This window comes from Macaca fascicularis, chromosome 6 (genome assembly GCF_037993035.2).
Source record: "Macaca fascicularis isolate 582-1 chromosome 6, T2T-MFA8v1.1".
NCBI lineage: Eukaryota > Metazoa > Chordata > Mammalia > Primates > Cercopithecidae > Macaca > Macaca fascicularis.
The window spans coordinates 158,689,191-158,714,912 of record NC_088380.1 but is presented as its reverse complement, the minus strand read 5'-3'; the positions used below and the strand labels follow the sequence as shown (position 1 = coordinate 158,714,912).

General features: G+C 41.1%; 1 protein-coding gene, 1 long non-coding RNA gene and 1 pseudogene across 5 annotated transcripts in view; 1 reads left to right on the top strand and 2 right to left on the bottom strand.

The window, feature by feature from the left end:
* LOC141407091 (uncharacterized) overlaps positions 1-25,722 on the bottom strand; it is a 105,364-nt gene that overhangs the window by 59,288 nt on the left and 20,354 nt on the right. For all 3 annotated transcript variants that reach the window (XR_012414299.1, XR_012414300.1, XR_012414301.1), the window contains one exon: positions 4,537-4,724. This is a non-coding gene — a long non-coding RNA (uncharacterized lncRNA). The remainder of the gene's footprint in view (positions 1-4,536; positions 4,725-25,722) is intronic.
* Positions 1-25,722, top strand: part of GLRA1 (glycine receptor alpha 1) — a 102,897-nt gene that overhangs the window by 62,978 nt on the left and 14,197 nt on the right. For both annotated transcript variants that reach the window (XM_005558329.5, XM_005558328.5), the window contains exons 4-7: positions 2,431-2,654; positions 6,047-6,129; positions 7,248-7,385; positions 10,864-11,078. In XM_005558329.5, the coding sequence (XP_005558386.1) occupies positions 2,431-2,654; positions 6,047-6,129; positions 7,248-7,385; positions 10,864-11,078 (660 nt within the window). The remainder of the gene's footprint in view (positions 1-2,430; positions 2,655-6,046; positions 6,130-7,247; positions 7,386-10,863; positions 11,079-25,722) is intronic.
* LOC102120400 (glutamine synthetase-like) lies at positions 11,561-13,534 on the bottom strand (annotated as a pseudogene).

Here is a 25,722-nt window from a genome sequence, read left to right as displayed (position 1 = left end):
CCAACTTGGCCTCCCAAAGTGCTGGGATTACAGGCATAAGCCATCGCTCCTGACTGAAAACTTTCTTAATGGAAATATTTCTTAACTGCATGACCCAGTTTTCTGCTATTGAGATCTACCCATATCATAACAGCTCCTCACGTTGTAAATATAAACTGAATGGACTCTTTCACTTCCTCTAGGAACAGCTGAGGCAATTGAGCAAACTCTCAGCTAGGAGTCAGAATACTTGGATTCTAGAATCAGCTCTGGACCTACATTTTCAGAGTGACAATGAGCCAGTCTCAATTCTCCCTGGACTTTAGTTTCTTCATCTGGAAAAAAAAAAAAAAAGGTGGGAGGTGGGGATGGAGTTTTGACTAGGACAGCCATTCCTAACCTATATTCTATAGAAGATACTCATCATGCACAAACATAAGAATTCCATGGCCAAAATAAATCATATTCTATTCCCTTCTTGAGATGCACACAACTCATCAGCATATTAAGGTCTCTGAGAAGTCCTGCAATAAAGAAACCTGTTGTATTTCATCTGGTCTAACATTTCCCTAATTGATTTGACTCATGAATTTCCTTTCAGTGGAATAACTACACTGCAGTCCCATCAGAGAAATATTAACTAAGCACTGAGTTTAGAAGCTAGTAAGATGTGACTCCATGACATCTATTAAACCTTTCCAAACAAATCAACATATGTCACAGTAAGTTATAGAAGGCTGAGATTAAAACAGAATGGGATGAACCCTAGGTACAGCAGGAACAATACAGAATTCTTCTGCCCATCCCTCCTTCACTTCTTGAGAATTAATTATTCTCTTTAGGCAGAATAGTTTGAATGCTCAGACATCAGCTTTGATTATATCCTTTCATTCTTTCAATTTGTCTAGACCAGTGACTCTCAAATCTTGGTGTGCCTAAGAAGTACTGTACTATTGGGGTTGAGGGGAAAAGGGGGACTTCAATTTATATGCAATGTATTTTTTCTCAGATGAGTAGATTGCAAAAATTTTCTCCCATTCTGTAGGTTGCCTGTTCACTCTGATGGTAGTTTCTTTTGCTGTGCAGAAGCTTTTTAGTTTAATTAGATCCCATTTGTCAATTTTGGCTTTTGCTGCCATTGCTTTTGGTGTTTTAGACATGAAGTCTTTGCCCATGCCTATGTCCTGAATGGTACTACCTAGGTTTTCCTCTAGGGTTTTTATGGTATTAGGTCTAACATTTAAGTCTCTAATCCATCTTGAATTAATTTTCGTATAAGGAGTAAGGAAAGGATCCAGTTTCAGCTTTCTACTTATGGCTAGCCAATTTTCCCAGCACCATTTATTAAATAGGGAATTAGAATGGCAATCATTAAAAAGTCAGGAAACAACAGGTGCTGGAGAGGATGTGGAGAAATAGGAACACTTTTACACTGTTGGTGGGATTGTAAACTAGTTCAACCATTATGGAAAACAGTATGGCGATTCCTCAAGGATCTAGAACTAGATGTACCATATGACCCAGCAATCCCATTACTGGGGATATACCCAAAGGATTATAAATCATGCTGCTATAAAGACACATGCACACGTATGTTCATTGCGGCACTATTCACAATAGCAAAGACTTGGAATCAACACAAATGTCCATCAGTGACAGACTGGATTAAGAAAATGTGGCACATATACACCATGGAATACTATGCAGCCATAAAAAAGGATGAGTTTGTGTCCTTTGTAGGGACATGGATGCAGCTGGAAACCATCATTCTTAGCAAACTATCACAAGAACAGAAAACCAAGCACCGCATGTTCTCACTCATAGGTGGGAACTGAACAATGAGATCACTTGGACTCGGGAAGGGGGACATCACACACCGGGGCCTATTATGGGGAGGGGGGAGCGGGGAGGGATTGTACTGGGAGTTATACCTGATGTAAATGACGAGTAGTTGGGTGCTGACGAGTTGATGGGTGCAGCACAGCAACATGGCACAAGTATACATATGTAACAAACCTGCACGTTATGCACATGTACCCTAGAACTTAAAGTATAATAATAATTTTTTAAAAAATGTATTTTTTCTCTTATTTAAAAAAAATGAAGCAAACATGAAAAAATATTGACAGGATGATGAAAACAAGTGTTTATTACACCCGTCTTTGAACTTTTCTTTAGTTTTATTTTTTCAAAATAAAGAATAACATTTACATAATCTCAGTTCAGGGTCGAATATACCTCATGGGGAATTTAGAGGATTTTCAGGGGTAATTATGACTCCCATGGTTTTTGCCTGATACACACCTTTTATGTCTCACTCCCATATAAGATGCAACCACACTTAATAACATCCTCCAGAAAAGGCTTTACTAACCAGAAATACCCAGGTTCTCCAAAAGTTGATGTCCTTGGGCCTAACACTGCCTTCACCTTGTTGTTTCCTGGCTGTAGGACTATAGGGTCAACATCTTCCTGCGTCAGCAATGGAACGACCCCCGCCTGGCCTATAACGAATACCCTGACGACTCTCTGGACCTGGACCCATCCATGCTGGACTCCATCTGGAAACCTGACCTGTTCTTTGCCAACGAGAAGGGGGCCCACTTCCATGAGATCACCACAGACAACAAATTGCTAAGGATCTCCCGGAATGGGAACGTCCTCTACAGCATCAGGTGAGCTCTGACCAGGTTCACCCACTCCTTCCTCAGAATGTGCCTTACCCGACTACCTTCTGGGCACAGACCCTAAAAGAGGGGCCTAAACAGAGGTGAACAGGCCCTGGTAACCCAACACCTTTGCAGAATAGGCAGACCCAGCTCTGTAACTTATACTCAGCAAGTAATAATAAAATACAATGGGTATTTTATTCTAGGAGCCAATGATTTATTATAACCAAGGAGACCAAGAAAGGCATCCTAGAGAAGGTGGGGTTTAAGTTACCCAGCATTTCAATCAAACAAGATAGGAAAGAGTATCCAAGCATGATTACCAATAGCAAGAGCTAAGCCTAGAAAATCACAGCAACTTCAAAGTAAATGAGCCTGCCAGGTGGATGGTGTTGCTCACGGTCAAGGCCAGGGTTACTCCATCCCTTCTACAAAATCTATCCCCCAAACTTTGCATTGGGTCTAGGAGTTTAGATTTCCCTCTCCAGATGTGGAGTATCCTTGAGATACTGGTTAGGGGCAAAGCCTTCAGAGTCTGCTGCCACCCCTCCGCACCAAGTCCTGATCTCCTCTCCTAAGGCATAAGGAAAATGACCAATGTCAAAGAGGTGAAAAAATACCTTACACATGTAATAATAATAGCTACCATTCATGAGAATTCACTAACTACGCTGGGTACTTTTCATGTGTTATATCTAGCCCTCCTAATAACCCCATGAGGCAGGTTTTACTATGCCCATTTTGCAGATTAGATAAATGAGAATCAGAAAAATTTAAGTAACCTGCCAAAGTTTCCAGTTTGTTAGTAGCAGAGCCTAGATTCTAATCTGTATTAGTGTGAATCTGATGCCCTCTCAAAGTCCTACAGCAGTGCATGGCATTCAATAGGCACTCAAATATTTGATCAATATATGAATATGTTCTTATTTCAAAGAACTTAAAAGGGCGCTGGCCCTAAATGTCTCCCCCTCCTGCTCCAGTCCTTCAGGGAAACACATTTTGTTTCCTTTGGGTGATGAGCCTTAACTTTCCCAGCCTGTGGGAGAGGCTGTACAGATCCTAACCCTCAGGTTTGACTGAACTCGGTCTCTCCCAAGAGCAGGTTGGGTAGGGGAGGGAGCTTAGGAACCTCACCATCAAGAGAAGGCTTGGAGGAACCCGCTGCTCATATGGCCTTCCTCGCTCAGGAGCCCACTTTCCCATCCCCCCAAGTAAACATCCAGACTAGAGGAGTGACAGGCTTAGGAAATGGCCACCCAGGCCCGGCTGGCTAGGGGGATGGTAAGGTCAGCCTGCTTGGATTTTGCTGCTGCCAAGCTAGTTTCCTATCTTTAGGAAGCTAAGTCCTGGTACAGCATGATAGAAGGACAAATCAGCAGAAAGTGATGTTTCCAAGGTCATTCGACTTCAGGAAATTAACCCAATGTGACAGCTGCCCCACTTTGGAGCTTTTATCTGCAGAAATTCAACTGCATTCACTTTCTCTTCACTGTCTCCCTCCTTCCACTCCCTTCTTTTCCCTCTTCTTCCTCTCCCTCTCCCTTCTATTTTTCCCCTTTTGCTTTAACCTTATGCTTAAAGGGGCCCAGATCCAGAGCTGTGGGTGTGAGCCGGAGGAAGGAAGTTCACAAAGTGCTGTGTACCTCATCACATGCAGCCAAAGTGCCAGTTCAGTTCCACTAGAACACCACCAATTATGTGTCTTAGGGTATTGGGGTTGGCTTTTCAGGAGAGCAGTGCTGCCAGCAAACACATAAGTCAACCTCACCCTGGGACTCAGAATCCAAAGGCCAGGACACATGGTTTTGAATCCTGGCTGATGTATCAGCTTGCTGTGTGACCTTAGATGACTCTCAGCCTATCCCTTTCTGTACCCTGGGTTTCTCACCTGTCACATGAGGGAGTTGGCTTGATGATCTAAGGCTCTTTGGGCTCTGAAAGCCTTTCTTCTCCGTCCCCTGCAGCAGGCACTCAGATGTTGGAAAAGCCTTTCAAGCTGGAGTCTTGTATCCCAGCTTGAGCTGCAGGCCTCGAATTCTGTTAAGGGGACTCCCTCTGGTTCTGAGTCTGTGGCCTCTGTAAGGGTTGAACAACCAAAATAAATAGCTGGCCCAGAATCCTTAGGAGCCCACCCCTTTCCGGTCGACCCCTAGCATGAGCCTACTGATGTGAGTCAACTGTGTTTGGACACCCAGAAGGCAGACGGCCTCTTTGAAATAACCTTTGATGAGCCCTGTGTGTGAAGAAGGTAGCCAAGAACCACTTGCAACATCTGCTGCAGGTGCACATGGGTGCTGCTCAACTTAAAATTTGAGCTCTGTCCCTACCTGAGGGCTATGCAGAAGAGTATGGAACGGGAGCAGCCCCTGGTCTCCAGGCAACTTGCTAAAGACAGGTCTCCAGAGGCCAGATAGACTCCAAAGAAACCCAGAAGTTCCCTGACTCTGTGTCACTTTAGGCAACCTACTTTTACCTCTCTAAGCCTCCATTTTTCAATCAGGAACTTGGAAATACACACATACTTATTTAATACACACAAGTTGTCCACACTCGCCACCACCCAAAGGTGCTGCATCCCAGTAGCCATCAGGAGCTTTGTCTAGGCTGGGCAAAGTTGGCTGGGAGACCAGATGGCCACCAGGTCCCTGAGGTGGGGTGGGAAAAGAGGTTTGTCACTACTTCAGGCCTGGGCCCAGCTGGTGGGAGCCACGGCAAGGGCTGTGGGAGCCTGGAGAACAGAGCCTGCCACCAGGCCGGAGCCCCCAGCTCATCTGCACCTCCAAGGTCAGAGGGCCTGCAGGTCCCCAAAGCATCTGGCTGCACTCTGCTTCCCACCGCGCTTCTTGCCAGAACTCCTGGTGGATTTTTTATCCTTCAGTTTTGCTAAATTCCATTATGTGCATTAACAGTTTGTATGTGTGTGTGTGTAATTTTCAGGGCTTTCTATATATATAAATCTTGTCACGGCCGGGAACAGTGGCTCACGCCTGTAATCCCAGCACTTTTGGAGTCTGATGTGGGAGGATTGCTTGAGCCTGGGAGTTCGAGACTAGCCTGGGTAACGTGGTGAGACCCCTGTATCTACAAAATAATTTTTAAAAATTAGCAGGCGTGGTGGCATGTGCCTATGGTCGCATCTACTCTAGAGGCTGAGGCAGGAGAATTGCTTGAGCCTAGAAAGTTGAGGCTGCAGTGAGCCGTTATTGCACCATTGCACTCCAGCCTGGTACACAAAGGGAGATCTCACCTCTCAAAAATAAATAAACAAACAAACAAACACAAGTTCCCTGACCTTCTTTCCCTACCCTGGACAACTGATTTTCTAACAATAACTACAATAGAGGCACAGCCTCCCTGATGTGTGGATCCTGCATCATTCAACTCCCTTCTCTTCCCAGAATCACCCTGACACTGGCCTGCCCCATGGACTTGAAGAATTTCCCCATGGATGTCCAGACATGTATCATGCAACTGGAAAGCTGTGAGTCTCTTGCATGAGTCCTCTAGAAAGAACCAGGCTCCCTTTTTTACCCATGGGACAGGCAGAAATTCCCACACAGCTGCTCCTAACCACTAGAGCCCAGGAGATTACTATAATAACCCAAAATATTCCATGAAGGACTTTGCTTTTAGAAAATGCATTAGAAATATAACTCCCCTTACATTGCCTGAGCACCACGTTTTGGAGCCAGCAGCGTTCTCCAAAGGGTCATTGTCCCATGTCTATGGTTAATGTGAATGGAGGAGAAATGACTTGAATGAGTCATGGTCTTTGAACCCACAAAATGTTCACTCCAGCAGGGGAAGTAACAACTGACTGCACAAATAACTCTAATAAAGGGTGGCAAGTGATTGTTGTGTTGTTAGAAGTACAAAGCACTGTGGCCTCATGGCAGAAAGAGTGCTTCCTTTTGATGGAGAAAGAGAGAGGGTATTGGAGTAGACTTTATGGAGGACCGGGATTTTAACAGATTGGAAAGCTGACTCCTGTGATTGCAAACAGAGAAACCAATCTGACTAACTTAAAAATACAGAAACCAAGGCAGAGCACTTAGACAACAGGAACTAATCGACCATTTCCTTGGAGTTCTACCTGTGAAGGGAATGAGCACAAACCAATTCTGAACCTCCTGTTACTTCACTCAATAGTTGCTGAAGTGCTGGGGCACAGTCTGGCCTAGCTTGAGTCACCATTTCACACTTTCTACCTTCTACCCCAGCCAGTGGTTAGTCCCACCAAGACAGCATGCAATAGAGTTGTTCCACAGAGGAATATCTGCTGTGAGCAAAAGAGGAGGCTGACAAGGATGGTGTGCAGGTGAAAATAGCAGATGTCAACAGCATTTCACCATGGGAGTAAGAGAGGGAACAACAGGACAAGCTAATGCAGAAGGTTGGGAAGAGAGGTGGAAGGGCTCTGAGGTAGATACAAATAACCTGTTTTTTACCTCTTTTGAGAGGAAAATAAAAAGCAACCTGGTCTCACAAGTTTCATCAAGTGTCTGATGTTTCTCTCAGTCTCTAACCCTAACCAACTTTGACATGCTTCAAACAAGTGCTTCTGAGTGGTGACTGCTCCTTCTTCTGATCCCATCCCAGTTGGATATACCATGAATGACCTCATCTTTGAGTGGCAGGAACAGGGAGCCGTGCAGGTGGCAGATGGACTAACTCTGCCCCAGTTTATCTTGAAGGAAGAGAAGGACTTGAGATACTGCACCAAGCACTACAACACAGGTAGGTACAAGGGCCATCCTCCTCAGATCCCACCCCCCAACCAGGACCAGAGGTCATTTCAAACACATTCAATCATTGATTCAACAGATCTTATGAAGTACCCATGATGGGCACAGCTCTATTACCTACTGGTTAAAAGAATAGGTTTTGAAACAAAAAAGTGGCTCTGACATTTTCTTCCTATGACTCCTGCAGTGAGTGACTGAAGCATGGGCCTTACCTAATTACCAGGGAAGCTGGTAAATACAGTCATTATTCCAGGTAGCAGAATGGATCCTATTTCTAAGGCAGAAGTGAAGAACTGATATTGGGAAGATACCTAGTAGTCTCTGTCACAGATGAACTGGCATTTCCAATAGAGCAAAAGTAGAGAGAATGCTCACAATAGACCTCAGCAAGAGGGAGCTGAGAGGTGTCACTGAAGGTTAGTAAATAGCTAGAAAAAGTTCACTAGCCTGTGAGCTATGAGACAGCAGAGAAGCCACGATGGTGTAGCTCAGCTCTCTGTCTCCCATGCCTTTGTCGGAAGATTGAATATCTGGATGACTAACTGGGGCCAGATCAAGACTGGCTTTGTGTATCCTGTCTCAGGCTGAGAACAAGCTCATAAAAGCACGGGAGAACAAAGTCAGTCAGTTGGTATAGCAGCTGGAAGGATGGGTAGGAAGCTGGGGTCTGAACCCAGAAGCACAGAGTAGAGAGGCATGGCAGGCCAGCAAGAGGAGGAGGTGAAAGAGAGGGATTGAGAGAAACCATCGTAGGCTCTGGTGTAATTAGACAGCCCAGTGAAGGTACAGGCAGCCTGGGCTGCAGTCTGTCTTGGGCAGCTGCCTCTTTCTGAGTCACCTCAGAGATGTTTCAGAACCTCCAAAGATACTCTCTTCATCCCTTGAGCCATAATGGCATTCCCATAGCAGCCATGAAAGCAATGACTCCCAAGTCAAATCACCACAACTGACCCTCACATACCAAGTCTTTTACTCTTTATGCAGCATTTTCTTTTCTTTTTTCTTTTTAGCTTTCTTAAGGTATAACTGACCAATAATAATTGTATATATGGAAGATATGCAACGTGATGTTCTGATATACATATGCATTGTGAAATAATTACCACACTCAAGCTAAGTAACATATCCATCAACTCACATACTTCTCATTGTGTGTGTATGTGTGTGTGTGTGTGTGTGTCTAGTAAGAACACTTAAGATCTACCCTCTTAAAGACCTAAATTTAAGATTAAGCTAAAATGATAAAACTTCTAGAAAGACATGAGGACAAATCTTCCTAATCTTAGATTTGGCAATAGATTCTTAGATATAATACCAAAAACACAAGCAATAATGAAAGAACAATAGATAGATTTGACTTCATAAATATTAAAAGTTCATCAAAGGACACTATCAAGATAGTGAAGATAAAGAACCCACAGAATGGGAGAAAATATTTGCAAATCATAAATCTGATAGGAGTCAAATATTCAAAATATATTTTAAAACTCTTAAAATGTGAGGGAAAAAAAAAAGGCCAGGCATGGTGGCTCATGCCTGTAATCCCAGCACTTTGGGTGGCCAAGGCAGGGGGATCACTTGAGGCCGGGAGTTTGAGACCAGCCTGATCAGCATGGTGAAACCCTGTCTCTACTAAAAATACAAAAAAAAAAAAAATTAGTTGGGCATGGTGGCACATACCTGTAATCCCAACTACTCTGGAGGCTAAGACAGGAGATCCCTTGAACCCAGGAGACGGAGGCTGCAGTGAGCTGAGATCGTGCCACTGCACTCCAGCCTGAGTGACAGAGTGAGACTCTATCTCAAAAAAGAAAAAGAAAAAAAAAAAAGTAAAAAGGAGATCTACCCTCTTAGCAAATTTCAAGCACACAGGACACCACTGTTAATTCTAGTCACATTGCTGTACATTAGATCCCCAGAACTTATTCATCTTGCATAACTGAAATTCTGTACCCTTTGACCAACATCTCCCAATTTCCCCCATCCCTCAGCCTCTAGCAACCACCATTCTACTTTCGGCTTCTATAAGTGTGACTATTTTAGATTTCACATACAAGTGAGATCACACAATATATGTCTTTCTGTGTCTGGCTTATTTCACTTAATATAAAAATGTCCTCCAGCTTCATCCACATTGTCACAAATGACAGAATTTCCTTCTTTTTTAAGGCTGAATAATGTTTCATTTTCTTTATCTATTCATCCATTGAGAAATATATCATGGTCCAGCAATCCCACTTCTAGATACAAAGATACATAGCCAAAGAAAGTAAAACCAGTATCTCAAAGGCATATCTGCACTCCCATGTTCACTGCAGTAATATTCACAATAGCCAAGATATGGAAACAACCTAAATGTACATAGCATATTCTCATTCGTTTCACTTGCTCTTCACCATTTTCATTTAAGTGAGAGCTGAACTCCGTGCTAGACCCTATGGATGCAAGGAGAAAAGACTGACAAGGCCCTGCCTACAGCTTACAGTCCAGGGAACTCCAGGAAATTCCCTATTGTGCTTCAGTAGACAGGAACTAAGGCCCCACCATTAGACTGGGCCCATCCCAGTTCCAGGGATACATAGACAGGGAGGAGACAAGCTGCCTAGTCTAGTGCAGAAGACAGAGAGAGAGACTGACTTGCCCGCTCACTCACTGTATTATGTCTTGAAGGCTCTGATGATCATGTGAACAGGGCTCAGGGAACACAGAAAAAGAGCAGCATTCTGCCTGGGAGAATGTTCACATTTACACTGCCATGGAGGAGAAGGAAGATTTCTTTGGCTGGTTGTGGGAAGGAATAAGGGCATTCTGGGCAAAGGGATAAGCAAGATCAAAAGCTCAGAAACATGAAAGTTCAGGGAATGCTCAAGGCAAGGGGTGGCATGTAGGGAGTCATGATTAGGGTGAAGAAAGACGGGGAAGTGGATAGAAAGACTGGTTAGAGCTTGGTTATAAAGGGCAGGCTAAAGAGTGAACTTTTTCCTGTAGGTAATGGGAACTGCCTTGCATGAGGAAAGAAGGAGGAGACCAAAGGTTTTAGAAGAGGAAATAACAGGATCAAGTCATGTTTTGGGAAGATAACTGGCAGAAAGGTAGAGAAAGTGCCACTTAGGCCCATTCTTAGCAACAAAATACTGATGATGATGATGATGATGATGATGATGATGATGATGATGGCAATTGACAATCCTGAACATTTACAACGTATGAGGACTGTGCTAAGTTTTTCATAGGCATCATCTCATTGTATCCTCACATTAATCATATAAGTAACTATATGATAGAGGTATTATTATTATTATCCCCAGTTTACTACACATGAGGAAACATATACAGAACAATTCAAATACTTGTCTAAGGACACAGGTAGTATGAGACTGAACCAGGACTCCAGTCGAGCTTGTTCTAAGCCTAGAGCCTTTTGTCCTATTCACCAGGCTACACTGCCTTCTCACTGCAATTTCTTGCAGGTAAATTCACCTGCATTGAGGCCCGGTTCCACCTGGAGCGGCAGATGGGTTACTACCTGATTCAGATGTATATTCCCAGTCTGCTCATTGTCATCCTCTCATGGATCTCCTTCTGGATCAACATGGATGCTGCACCTGCTCGTGTGGGCCTAGGCATCACCACGGTGCTCACCATGACCACCCAGAGCTCTGGCTCTCGAGCATCTCTGCCCAAGGTAAGTCCCATTGCTCAAGAGCACAGAGCACCTGGACAAATAAGGACAGCATCTACTTCCTTGTTCTGCCTAAAACATGGGGAGCAAAGGAATTATTCACTACTTATTTATCTACTATACTTTGCAGGATCCTGCAGATCTTTGCAGGTTCTACACTTTTCTGATCCATCAAACCTTCCACCAGACTCAACATTATGTTCAGTACGAGTTGCCAGACACCACATTCTGCTCCACTGTCTACCAACACCAGACACACATTCTGCTTCATTTACTGTTAACACTCAACTTCACATTCTCCTCCATTCACTTTCAGAGCTAAGTACAACATTCTGCTCTTTTCACCATTAATAGTAAAAACTGTGTGTCAGGGATCTCCAACACTAATCCCATATCTACAGATTTGATAGAAAGATTCATAGGACTCAGCATAAAGTTGTATTTGCAGCTAAGATTTATTTATTTTTTAATTTTTTGAATTTAAAAAGGCCTTTATATTCCACCCTTTGAGTTGCAATTGGGACAACTGGGAGATGGGGAAGAGTTGGAGTGGGATAAAGAACTAGGAGGGGCTCAATGGCTGGAGGTCTGGTCCACTTAGTTTTTGTACTGGAAGAGCTCACTGCCGGTTTCATTGGGAAGACACATGTGGATGAGGGCTTCTGTCACCGAAAAGGGTTCGCAGTTGGCAGAGTGGCGACGGTCTTCAAAGTAACCCTTCTTCTCCTGGCCAACAGTCCAGGGAATGCATATGTTGGCACTACAATTGGCTACACCAGCAGAAAAGTCATTGATGTTGGAGGTTTCGTGGAATCCAGCTACGTGCTGGGCTTTGTCCAGGCCTCCCTTGGGATCATAGGAACGGATGTGGTACTAGTGCCACTTGCTTAGTTTCTCGATGGCCTACTCAATGTACTTCAGACTATTCTCCTCCCACATGGCCTTGGTGCTAAAGTTGGTATGGCAGCCTGTACCCTTCCAGTTCCCAGGAATGGGCTTAGGATCAAAGGTTGCTATCACTCCAAAGTCTTCACATACATGATGCAAAATGAAACAGGCCACTCAGAAATGATCTCCCATGCTGATTCCTTCACAGCATCCGATTAGAAATTCCCACTGGGCAGGCGTGACCTCAGCATTAGTCCCCGCCATCTTGACTCCAGCATACAAGCAGGCCTGGTAATGGGCCTCCACAATGTCCGTACCATAGGCTTTGTCTGCTCCCACACTGCAGTAATACGGACCTGGGGTCCTGGGAAGCCATTGGAAGGCCAACCAAAGGGGTGCCCATCTGTCCCCATGAGGGGATATTCCTGGTCCATGCCAAACCAGGGGAAGTGGTTGCTCACCATGTCCATTATCCACTTACAGGTGTGCCTCAAATTGGTCTCTGCAGCCTTTTGGTTGTACTTGAAAACTTCACAGAACACCAGCTTGTAGGGTCTTTACTGAAGGTATCCCAAAACATGGCAGCAGGCATGAAATGCATGTCACTGTTGGTGCCTTCAGACTGTAAAATACTAGAGCCATCAAAATGCCAGGCCAGGCATGGTGGCTCATGCCTGTAATCCCAGCACTTTGGGAGGCCGAGGCAGGTGGATCACCTGAGGTCAGGAGTTGGAGACCAGCCTGGCCAACATAGTAAAACCCCGTCTCTACTAAAAATACAAAAAATTAGTTGGGGGTAGTCTCACACACCTGTAACCTAGTTACTTGGGAGGCTGAGGCAGGAGAATCACTTGAACCTGGGAGGCCGAGGTTGCAGCGAGCTGAAATTGTGCCATTGCACTCCAGCCTGGGCAACAAGAGTGAAAACTCTGTCAGAAAGAAAAGAAAGAGAGAAAGAGAGAAACAAAGAAAGAAAGAAAAGAAAGAGGAGGGAAGAAAGGAAGGAAGGAAGGAGGAAGGAAGGAAGGAAGGAAGGAAGGAAGGAAGGAAGGAAGGAAGGAAGGAAGGAAGGAAGGAAGGAAGGAAGGGAAGGAAGGGAGGTGGGGAGAGAGAGAGAGAGAAAGAAAGAAAAGAAAGAAAGAAAGAAAGAAAGAAAGAAAGAAAGAAAGAAAGAAAGAAAGAAAGAAAGAAAGAAAGAAAGAAAGAAAGAAAGAAAGAAAGAGAAAGAAAGAAAGAAAGGCAAGAAAGAAAAAAGAAAAGAAAGAGGGAGAAAGAAAGAAAGAAGAAAAGAAAAGAAAAGAAAGAAAAAAGACAAGACAAGACAGAGAAAGAAGAAATTCCACTCAGGCAACTAACTCTTCCACACACTTGGGCTCACTGTCCCGGGTCCGGGTCTTGCAGCGCAGTCCTTCTCCAGTAACATCGATCCAGATATACATGGCCTGGACTCTCTCACCCTGAGACAGGGACATGTACACATGCTTAATGACTTCGTTTAAGTGGAAACATGCTGAGGCAGTCATGGTGGAAGGTGTTCTGGGCGCCGAGCAGGCAGGCGGGTAAAGGTAGGCCGTGAGAGTGAAGTGAGGAGAGGACAGGAGGCCGCCGTGCTGCTCACACACTCCATTCTTCTCCCATTCTCAGCTCTCCACAGCTAATATTTATTGCAGCAACATATTCAGAAGATATGGCTAACTCATCAGGGGGAAAGAACATAGGCAGAGACTAGAGGAATCCATGTGCGGGCTTCCTTACTCTCCCCCTCCCATGAGGGGTCACACAGAATGCACTCTTACTCCAGCAACAACAATGCAGACATGTGTGTGCTATGTTTCTGCCCCAAAAGACAGAAAAACAGAAACTGTTAGCCAGGCATGGTGGCCTGCGCTTGTAATCCCAGCTACTTGGGAGGCTGAGGTTGAAGAATCACTTGAACCCGAGAGGCGGAGGTTGCAGTGATCCAAGATCATGCCACTGCACTCCAGCCTGGGCAACAGAGTGAGACTCCATCTTAAAAAAAAGAAAGAAAGAAAGAAAGAAAGAAAAACAGAGTCTGCCCTATGCTCTAAGATTCATTAGAGGCTCAGCGTTCCATGTTTTAACTGGGGGCTGGTCATGTCAGCACCCTCTGCCTAGCATGTGCCAAAATTCCAGACTCCCAAAAGGAAAGCAGATTGTTCAGCAGGAACCAGATTGTACAATCTAGGCACAGTGAGCCAGCCTTATCAGTTAGGGAAAGTAGGAATATTCCCAAAATCCAAGTTCTCAGATGCCATCCAAGAGGCAACCTTGCAAGCAGGCCCTTCCTAAGATAGCAGCCTCAGGCCTGTTTTGTTAACCCTTTTCTGATCACACTTCAATTTGATACTTATATTTCTAGTGTTAAACACCACATTTGGTGTTAACTCCTAAACCATATTCTGCTTCTTTCACTATCAACACTAGACACAACATTCTGCTCCATTCACTATTAATGTCAGATACACATTCTGCTCCATTCACCCTTATGCCAGACACAACACTCTGTTCCATTCACCTCTAACACCAGACACAGCATCTCCCTTCATCCATTACTAACACCAGGCACTATTTTTCTTTCAGTCACCCTTACGATCAATACAACCTTCTGTTCCCTTCACTGTCAACACTAGATCTTGCATTCTGCTTAATTCACTACTTTTTTTTTTTTTTAAGACGAAGTCTCACTCTGTTGTCCAAGCTGGAGCGCAGTGGCGCAATCTCAGCTCACTGCAACCTCCACCTCCCGGGTTCAAGCAATTCTCCCGCCTCAGCCTCCCGGGTAGCTGGGACTACAGGCATGTGCCACCATGCCTGGCTAATGTTTGTATTTTTAGTAGAGATGGGGTTTCACTATGTTGGCCAGGCTGGTCTTGAACTCCTGACTTCGTGATCCGCCCACCTTAGCCTCCCAAAGTGCTGGGATTACTTAATTCAGTTCTAACGCTAAACATAATGTTCCGTTTCACTTACTATTAATGCTAGACACCATATACTCCTACATTCACCCCTAGTTGAGGTACAACGTTCTGTGCTTTTCACTGTTAATGATTGATGCTTCATTCTACTCCACCCTCTTTTAATGCTACATGCTGCATTCTACCACATTCACTATTATTGTTTGAGTCGCATTCTGTTCTACTCACTCAAAAATAGACATGATATTCTGCTCTACTATTAATGCCAGACACCACATTCTGCTTCCTTTAGCCTTCTGCTAGAAACAATGTTTTGCACCATTTCCAATTAATGCTGCTTAACATTCTGTTTTGACATAGAAAAGTTGAAAGAATATACAATAAACACCCTCACACCCTTTACCCAGATTCACCAGTCATCATTTCCCACATACACTTTCTCAATATAGGTAGACAGATGGATAAATAGATAGATAGATGGGCAGGTAGGTAGGTAGATGCAATTTTTGCTGAATCAACAAAGACATGGCAATTCACCTCAAAATAAGGAAGGAGAATCACAATGACATTATCACATCTTTAAAAATTAACATTAATTCAATGGTGGTTATTGAATTAGAAATAATTCAATTTGAAATAATTCAATAATGTCATCTAATACAGGACCTTTATTTAAATTCTCCCAGTTGTCAAAAAAGTCATCAGAAAATATGATGAGGGATCCAATCAAGCATCCAATTCATATTGCACACAGTTGCTCTATTTTGTCTCTTTTAACCTAGAACAGTCTCCTAGCTGTTTTTTGTTTTTCATGACACTGACTGTTCCATTAACTTTTAATGTGAGACACAACATTCTGTTTCATCTGCCATCAGCAGTAGAACCACACTCTCCTCTATTCCCTTACAACAAAACTCAACAATATGCTCTCTGAAGCATTCACACCAGACCTCAAATTCTGCTACATTCACCACAAATGCTTGAATCCACATTCTCTGATCACTATTAACACCTGACAACACATTCTGCTGTGTGCTATTGTAACAGCAGACATAATGTTCTGCTTTCTTTTCCTTATGCTAGATTCAACATTCTGCTCCACTCACTATTAATAGTTGATGCCACATTCTTCTCTACTTATGGTTTACACTAGACTCAACATTCTGCTGCACTCATGGTTAACAATATTTGGCTCCATATGTTATTAACACTCAACTCCACCTTCCCCTTCATTCATACTTTTTATTTATTTGCCTTTTTAAGCATTAGATTTAGTTCATTTTAGTATATTCACAAAGTTGTACAACCCTATCTATACAACTTCCTACAGATAGTATCTAATTCCAGAACATTTTCATCACCCAGAAAGAAAATCCATACCCTCCAACAGTCACTCCTCATTCTCCACTCCCAAGAGCCTCTGGTAACGATAAATGGATATTTACTACCTGTATAAATCTGCCTTTTCTGGACGTCTCGTATAAATGTAATCATACAATATGCGGCCTTTTATGATTGGCTTTTTTCATTTAGTGTTTCAAGGTTCATCCATGCTGTAGAATGCATCAGTACTTCATTCCTTTATATGGCTGAATAATATTCCATAGTATAGATATATCACATTTTGTTATCCATTCAGCAGTTAGGCATTTGGTTTATTTTCACTTTGGCTATTATAAATACTGCTGCTGTGAACATCTGTGTACAAGTTTTTGTGTGCACATGTTTTTAATTCTCAAAGGTATATAACTAGAAGTGAAACTGTTGTGTCACATGTACTACATGCTTAACTTTTTGAGGAACTGCCAAACTGTTTTCCAAAGCAGCTATACCATTTTATGATCCCACCAGGGTTCCAATGTCTCCACATCTTCACAAACATATATTATTATCTGGTTTTTTTAACTGTAGCCATTTAGTGGGTGTGAAATGGTATTGCATTGTGATTTTGATTTGCCTTTTGCTAATGAATAATAATGCTGAGCATCATTTCATGTGCTTAGCGATCACTTCTATATCTTCTTTGGTGAAATGTCTGCATTTCTGCTCCACTCACTATTAAAATCTTTTGGTCACTTTTGTTATTTATCTTATTATTGAGTTGTAACAGTTCTTTATGTATTCTGGATTTTAGACCTTTTTAGATATATGATTTGCGCATATTTTCTCTCATTCTATGTGCTGTGGTTTAGATTCTTGTCTCTTCCAAACCTTGTATTAAAATTTAATCCCCAACATTGGAGGTGGGTCCTAATGGAGGTGTTTGTATCATAGGAGTGGATTCCTCATGAATAGATTAATGCCTTCTTTCAGGGGTGAGTTCTCACTATATTCATTGTTAAAAAGAGCCTGGCCACAGGTAATACACCTGTGTAACAAACCTGCATGTTCTGCACATGTATCCTAAAACTTAAAGTAAAATTAAAAAATAAATAAAATTTTTAAAAATGATTTTTAAAAAGAGCCTGGCATCTCCCATCCACTTCTTACTTCCTCTGTCACCATGTGATCTCTGTACATGGCTTCCCTTCACTTTCTACCATGAGTGGAAGCAGCCTGAGGCCCTCACCAGATGCCCAATCTTGAACTTTTCCAGACATCAGAATTGTGAGCCAAATAAACCTTTTTTTCTTTATAAATTATCCCATCTTAGATATTCTTTTGAAGTAACACAAAATGGACTAAGACTCTATGGGTTTTCTTTTCACTTGATTGATAGTATCATTTATGCACAAAGGTTTTTAATTTTGATAAATTCTAATTTATCTATTTTTTCTTTTGTTGCTTATACTTTTGGTGTCTTTTTTTTTTTTTTTTTTTTTTTTTTTTTTTTTGAGATGGAGTATTGCTCTGTCACCCTGTCACCCAGGCTGGAGTGCAGTGACACAGTCGCTGCTCACTGTAACCTCTCCCTCCCGAGTGCAAGCGATTCTCCAGCCTCAGCCTCCCAAGTAGCTGAAATTATAGACATGCACTACCACGCCTGGCTGATTTTTTTTTTTTTTTTTTTAAGAGACAGAGTCTCACTCTGTCTGTTGCCCAGGCTGGAGTGCAGTGGAACGATCTCGGCTTACTGCAAGCTCCGCCTCCCAGGTTCATGCCATTCTCCTGCCTCAGCCTCCCAAGTAGCTGGGACTACAGGCACCCGCCACCACGCCCGGCTAATTTTTGTATTTTTAGTAGAGACGGGGTTTCACCATGTTACGCAGGATGGTCTTGATCTCCTGACCTCATGATCTGCCCGCCTCGGCCTCCCAAAAGTGCTGGGATTACAGGCATGAGCCACCGCGCCCGGCCACAATGCCTGGCTAATTTTTATATTTTTAGTAGAGATGGGATTTTGTCATGTTGGCCAGCTTGGTCTCAAACTCCTGACCTCAAGCGATCTGCCTGCCTCAGCCTCCCAAAGTGCTGGGATTACAGGCGTGAGTCACTGCTCCTGGCCTCGGTGTCATTTTTTAGAAACTATTGCCTAATCCAAAGTCATGAAGATTCATACCTATATTTTCTTCTAAGAGTTTCATACTTTAGCTCTTATGTTTAGGTCTTTGGCACATTTAGATTTATTTATATATATGATTTATTTATATATGTGGGGGAAGAGGCCCAACTTCATTTTTTTTTTTTTTTTTTTTTTTTTTTTTTTTTTGAGACATAGTCTCACTCTGTCACCCAGGCTAGAGTGCAGTGGCATGATCTTGACTCACTGCAACCTCCACCTACTGGGTTCAAGCAATTCTTCTGCCTCAGCCTCCCGAGTAGCTGGGATTACAGGCATGTGCCACCACACCTGGCTAAGTTTTGTATTTTTACTAGAGATGGGGTTTCACCATGTTGGTCAGACTGGTCTCAAACTCCTGACCCCAGGTGATCCGCCTGCCTCAGCCTCCCAAAGTCCTAGGATTACAGGTGTGAGCCACCATGCCCAGCCCAACTTCATTCTTTGACATGTGAATATCCAGTTGTCCCAACACCATTTTTTGAGAAGAGTATTCTTTTCCCTGTTGAATTGATACCCTTCTCAAAAAAATAAATTGACCCATAAATGAACTGGCTTACTTCTGGACTCTCAGTTCTATTCCATTGATCTATATGTTGATCCTTTTGTCAGTACCACACTGTTCTGATTACAGTAGCTTTGGAGTAACTTTTAAAATCTGGAAGTGCGAGTCCTCCAACTTTGTTCTACTTTTTCAAGATTGTTTTGGCTACTCTCTGTCTTTTGCATTTGCACACAAATATAAATTTTAGAAGCAGCTTGTCAATTTTTGAAATGAAAAAAGTAGCTGGAGTTTTAATAAAGAATGCATTGAATCCATGGACTAATCAGGGGAGTATTGCCATCTTAACAATATTATGTCTTCCAATCCATCAACATGGGATTTCTTCCCATTTATTTAGGTCATCTTTAATTTCTTTCAAGAAAGATTTCTAGTTTTCAGTGTACAAGTCTTGCACCTATTTTGTTAAATTATATAACAGGTGTTGTAGAGATATATTCTTTTAAGCTATATAAATTGAATTGTTTTTAAGTTTAATTTTTAAATTCTAGTCCATAGAAATACAATTGATTTTTGTATGTTCATCTTGTATCCAATAACTTTGTTGAACTCATTTATTAACTCTAAGTCTTTTATACATCCTTAGGATTTTCTTTATACAAGACCATGTGATGTACAAATAGAGATTGCTTTACTTTTTCCTTTCTCACCTAGATGTCATTTATTTCTTTTTCTCACCTAATTTCCCTGGCTAGATCTCCCAGTACAATGAAGAACAGAACTGGTAAGAACAGATATTCCTGTCTCATTCCTGATCTTACATAGAAAGCTTTCCATTTTTCACTATTAAGCATGAGTTTAGCTGTGGGTTTTACATAGATGCCCTTTACAGTTTGAAGAAGTTTTCAATTATTAATTTGTTGAGTATTTTTACCATGAAAGGTGTTGAATTTTGTCAAATCCTGTTTCTGCATCTATTTAGAGAATCGTGTGATATTTTTCCTTTATTTTATTCATATGGTGACTGATTTTTGTGTGTTCAACCAACATTGCATTCCTGGGATACATCCCACTCACTCATAATGTGTAATTCTTTTTCATATGTCACTGGATTTGGTTTGCTAGTGTTTTCTTGAGTTTTTTTGTCTATATTCATAAGAAATATTGATATGTAGTTTTCTTTATTGTGATTTCTTTGGTTTTGTTGTCAGGGTAATACTAGCTTCTTAGAATGAGTTGGGAAATGTTCTATCCAATTCCACTTCTCTGAGAGAGTATAAGAAGGATTCGTGTTAATTCTTTAAATGTTTGGTGGAATTAATGAAGGAAGCCATCTGGTCCTGGACAATTCTTTGTCGAATTTTTATTACTAATTTAATCTCCTTACATGTTATGTGTGTATTCAAATTTTCTTTTTTTTTTTTAAGATGGAGTTTTGCTGTTGTCACCCAGGCTGGAGCGCAGTGGCACGATCTTGGCTCACGGCAACCTCTGCCTCCTGGGTTCAAGCAATTCTCCTGCCTCAGCCTCCCAAGTAGCTAGGTTTAAAGGTGCACGCCACCATGCTTGGCTAATTTTTGCATTTTTAGTAGAGATGGGGTTTCGCCATGTTGGCCAGGCTGGTCTCAAACTCCTGACCTCAGGTGATCCACCCATCTTGGCCTCCCAAAGTGCTGGGATTACAGGCAAGAGCCACCATCCCTGGCCTCTATTTCTTTTTGAGTCAGTGTCTTTTTAGAAATTTGACCACCTCATTTAGGTTATCAAATTTATTGGCATACAGTTGTTCAAAGTATTCCCTTATAATCCTTTTTATTTCTGTAAAGTCAATGATAATGCCCCCTCTTTCACTCTTTATTTTAGTAATTTGATTCTTCTCTCATTTTTTTTCTTGAACGGTATTGTTAGAAATTATTCAATTTTGCTAATTTTTTCAAAGAATCAACATTTGGTTTCACTGATTTTCTCTATTATTTTTCTACTATTTTACTTATTACCATTCCAATCTTTATTATTTTCTTCCTTCTGCTTGCTTTGACTTTAGTTTGCCTTCCTAGTTTCTTAAGGTGCAAAGTTAGGTTATTGATCTGGGACCTTTCTTCTCTTTAAAACAGATGTTTACAGCTATACACTTCCCTCTAAAAACGATTTTAGCTGCATCTTATTAGTTTTAGTATGTTGTGTTTTTAGTTCATCTCAGAGTATTCCTTAATTTATGTTTTATTTATTCTTTGATGCATTAATTCATTTTTGTGAGTTTTCCAACTTACTTTTGGTTATTTATTTTTAATATTTCATTGAAATCAGAAAACATATTTGGTATGATTTCAACTATTTTAAGTCTGAGACTTGTTCTATGCATAATACATGGTTTATTCTGAAAATACTCCATGTGCACTTCAGAAGAATGTATATTCTTCTGTTATTGGGTGGAGTGTTCTATAGGTGTTTCTTAGGTCTAGTTGGTTTACAGTGTCATTTAAAGTTTTCATTTCCTTGGCGATCTTCTAATTGTTCTATTCATTATAAAAAGCAGGGTTTTGAAGACTCCAAGTATTATTGTTGAATTATCTATTTATCGCTTCAATTCAGGCAATTTTGCTTCATACATTTTGGGACTCTGTTGTTAGATGCATAGATGTTTATAATTGTTATATTTCTTGATGTATTGACTCTCTTATTATCAAATGCTCTTCATCTCTTAATAACAATTTTTTTTCCTAAAGATTGGTTTGTTTGTGGGTTTTTTTCTGATATTGGTATAATCACCTACAGGCCTCTTTTGGTTAGTGTTTACATGGTACGTTTTTTTCCATTCTTCTACTTTTATCCTAGTTGTGTCTTTGAATCTAAAGTGTGTCTTTTATAGACAGTATGTAGTTGCATTTTATTTTTTAATCAAGTCTGACAATCTCTTTCAATTAGTTTGTTTAGCCTATTTCCACTTAATTTAATTAATGTAATAAAAAATGCAATTTAGTATCATTTACATCTGCCATTGTGTTGTTTTCTATATATATCTTATCTTTTTTGTGTCTTTGTTCCTCCGTTACTGCCTTTTTACATTAAATATGTATTTTTGTGAGTGCAGTTGCTCATGCCTATAATCCCAGCACTTTGGGTTGCTTGAGTTCAGGAGTCCAAGACCAGCCTGGCCAACATGGTGAAACCCCATCTTTGCAAAAGATACTTTTAAAAAAATAGCTGGATGGAATGGCATACAGCTGTAGTCCTAGCTACTTAGGAGGCTGAAGTGGCAGGATTGCTTGAACCTTGGAAATTGAGGCTGCAGTGAGCTATGCTTGCAACACTGCACTCCAGCCTGGGTAACAAAGCAAGACCTTGTCTCAAAAACAAACAAACAAACAAACAAAAAAACACTATTTTCTAGTGTGTCATCTTAATTCCCTGGTCATTTCTTTTACTTTTTTTTTTTTTTTTTTTTAGTTATTTTTTTCATGATTGCCCTGGGAATTACAATTTCATCTTATTTCAGAAACATCTAATTCAGATTATTAATACTAACTTAATCACAACAGTGTCTTAGTTTACTTGGACTACTAAAACAAATGCCACAGATTTGGTGGTTTAAACAATAAAAATTTATTTCTCATAGTTCTAAAACCTGGGAAGTCCAAAATCAAGGTAGCAGCTAATTCAGTTGCTAGTGAAGGTTCTCTTTCAGGTTTGCAGATGACCACTTTCTTGCTTTGTCCTAACATGGTAGAGACAGAGTTCTAATTTCTACTGAATTAAGGCCCCACCTGTAAGATCTCACCCTAAAGATCTCACCTCTAAGATCTAACCCTAACCCTAACCCTAACTCTAACCTAATCACTTCCTCGTAGGCCCTGTCTCCAAATACAGTCATATTGGGGGTAAGGACGTCAACATATGAATTTTAGGGGCACACAAACATTCAGTTCATAACAGTACACAAAAAACTTTGCTCCTATATAGCTCAATTACCTCCCCCTTTCTTTACACTATTATCATACAAATTACATCTTCATTATATGTTAATTAACACAGGTTTATAATCATTGCTTTACTCAGTTGTCCTTTAAATCAGATAGGAGAAAAAAGTTACAAACAAAAACTACATTTTTTCATATTGTCTTGAATATTTACCTATGCAGTTACTTTCACTAATACTCCTTATTTCTTCATATTAATTTGAGTTATGGTCTAGCATCCTTTTATTTCAGCCTAAAGGACGTCCTTTAGTATTTCTTGTAGGACAGATCTGCTAATGGAAGTAGTTCAGCTTTTGTTTACCTAAAAATATATTTTTCCTTTTTAAGGGATACAGAATTCTTGAGAAAAATTGGCAGTCTTTTCCTTTCAGCACTTTGAAAATGTTATCCCACTGTCTTCTGTACCCCATGGTATTAATGAGAATACAACTGTTAATCAAGAATCCCTTGTACAAAAGAAGTTGCTTCTCTTTTGCTGTTTTAAGATTCTGCCTTTGCAGGAGAATTTCTTGAACCTGGGAGGTGGAGATTGCAGTGAGAAGAGATCTAGCCATTGCACTCTAGCTTGGGCGACAGAGCGAGACTCCATCTGGAAAAAAAAAAAAAAGATTCTGACCTTGTCTTCTGACATTTTGATGAGGATGTGTGTAGGTGTGGATCTCTTTATCTTACTTGGAGTTCCCTGTGCTTCTTAGATGTATAGATTACTATTTTTCAACCCATTTGATAAGTTTTCAGGCACTATTTTTTAAAATATTCTTTCTCTTCCTGTTTCCACTGCAGATTCCTACTAAACATTATGTTGGTGCATTGGTTTCCCACAGGTTTCTGGGGCTGTTTATTTTTCTTCATACTGTTCCTCAGACCATATAATCTAAAATTCACTGATTCTTCTTTAAGCTTCCTGATTCTTCTGTCTTCGTAAATCTACTGTTGATTCCATCTCGTGAAGTTTTCATTTCAGTTATTTTACTTTTCAACTCCAGAATTTCTATTTTATCATTTCTTTTTTTGAGATGGACTCTCGCTCTGTTGCCCAGGCTAGAGTGTGGTGATACGATCTCAGCTCACTGCAGCCTCTGCCTCCTGTGTTCAAGCGATTCTCCAATCTCGGCCTCCCGAGTAAGCTGGCATTACAGGCAACCACCACCATGCCTGGATAATTTTTGTATTTTTAGTAGAGACGAGGTTTCACCATGTTGGCCGGGCTGGTCTCAAACTCCTGACCTGAGGTGATACACCCGCCTCAGCCTCCCAAAATGCTGGGATTACAGGCTATCATTTCTCTTTACTAATATGCTATAATTTGTGAGACACTGCTCTCATATTTTCCTTTAGTTGTTTAGACATAGTTTCCTTTAGTTTGTTGAACATACTTAAAATAACTGATTTAAAGTCTTTGTCTACTAAGTCCAGCATCTGGGCTTCCTCAGGGGCAGCTTCTTTTGACTACTTTTCACCCTATGTATGAGTCATACTTTCCCCTTTTTTGCATGTCTTAGAATTTTTGTTAAAACTGGACATTTTTTTTTTTAAGTTCTGGGATACATGTGCAGAACATGCAGGTTTGTTATATAGGTATACACATGTCATGGTGGTTTGCAGTACCCATCAACCCATCATCTACGTTAGGTATTTCTCCTAATGCTATCCCTCCACTAGCACCCCACCACCCAATAGGCCCTAGTGTGTGATGTTCCCTGCCCTGTGTCCATGTATTCTCACTGTTGAACTCCCACTTATAAGTGAGAACATGCAGTGTTTGGTTTTCTGTTCTTGTGTTAGTTTGTTGAGAATAATGGTTTCCAGTTTCGTCCATGTCCCTGCAAAGGACATGAACTCATCCTTTTTATGGCTGCATCATATTCCATAGTGTGTATGTGACACATTTTCTTTATCCAGTCTATCATTGATGGACATTTGGGTTGGCTCCAAGGCTTTGCTATTGTGAACAGTACTGCAATAAACATACACGTACATGTGTCTTTATAGTAGAATGATTTATAATCCTTTGGCTATATACCCAATAATGGGATTGTTGGTCAAATTCTAGTTCTAGATCCTTGAGGAATTGCCACACAGTCTTCCACAATGGTTGGACTAATTTACATTCTCACCAACAGTGTAAAAGCATTCCTATTTCTCCACATCCTCTCCAGCATCCGTTATTTCCTGACTTTTTAATGATGGCCATTCTAACTGGTGTGACATGGTGTCTCACTATGGTTTTGATTTGCATTTCTCTAATGACCAGTGATGATGAGCTTTTTTTCATGTTTGTTGGCCACATAAATGTCTTCTTTTGAGAAGTGTCTGTTCATATCCTTCACCCACTTTTCGATGGGGCTGCTTTTTCTTATAAATGTGTTTAAGTTCTTTATAGATTCTGGATATTAGCCCTTTGTCAGATGGAAAGATTGCAAAAATTTTCTCCCATTCTGTAGGTTGCCTGTTCACTCTGATGATAGTTTTTGTTGTTGTTGTGTTTTTGTTTGTTTGTTTTTTTGGGTTTTTTGCTGTGCAGAAGCTCTTTAGTTTAATTAGATCCCACTTGTCAATTTTGGCTTTTGTTGCCATTGCTTTTGGTGTTTTAGTCATGAAGTCTTTGCTCAGGCCTATGTCCTGAATGGTATTGCCTAGGTTTTCTTCTAGGGGTTTTTTGGTTTTAGGTCTTACATTTAAGTACTCAATCTATCTTAATTTTTGTATAAGGTGTAAGGAAGGGGTGCAGTTTCAGTTTTCTGCATATGGCTAGCCAGTTTTCCCAACACCATTTATTAAATAGGGACTCCTTTCCCCATTGCTTGTTTTTGTCAAGATCAGATGGTTGTAGATATATGGCATT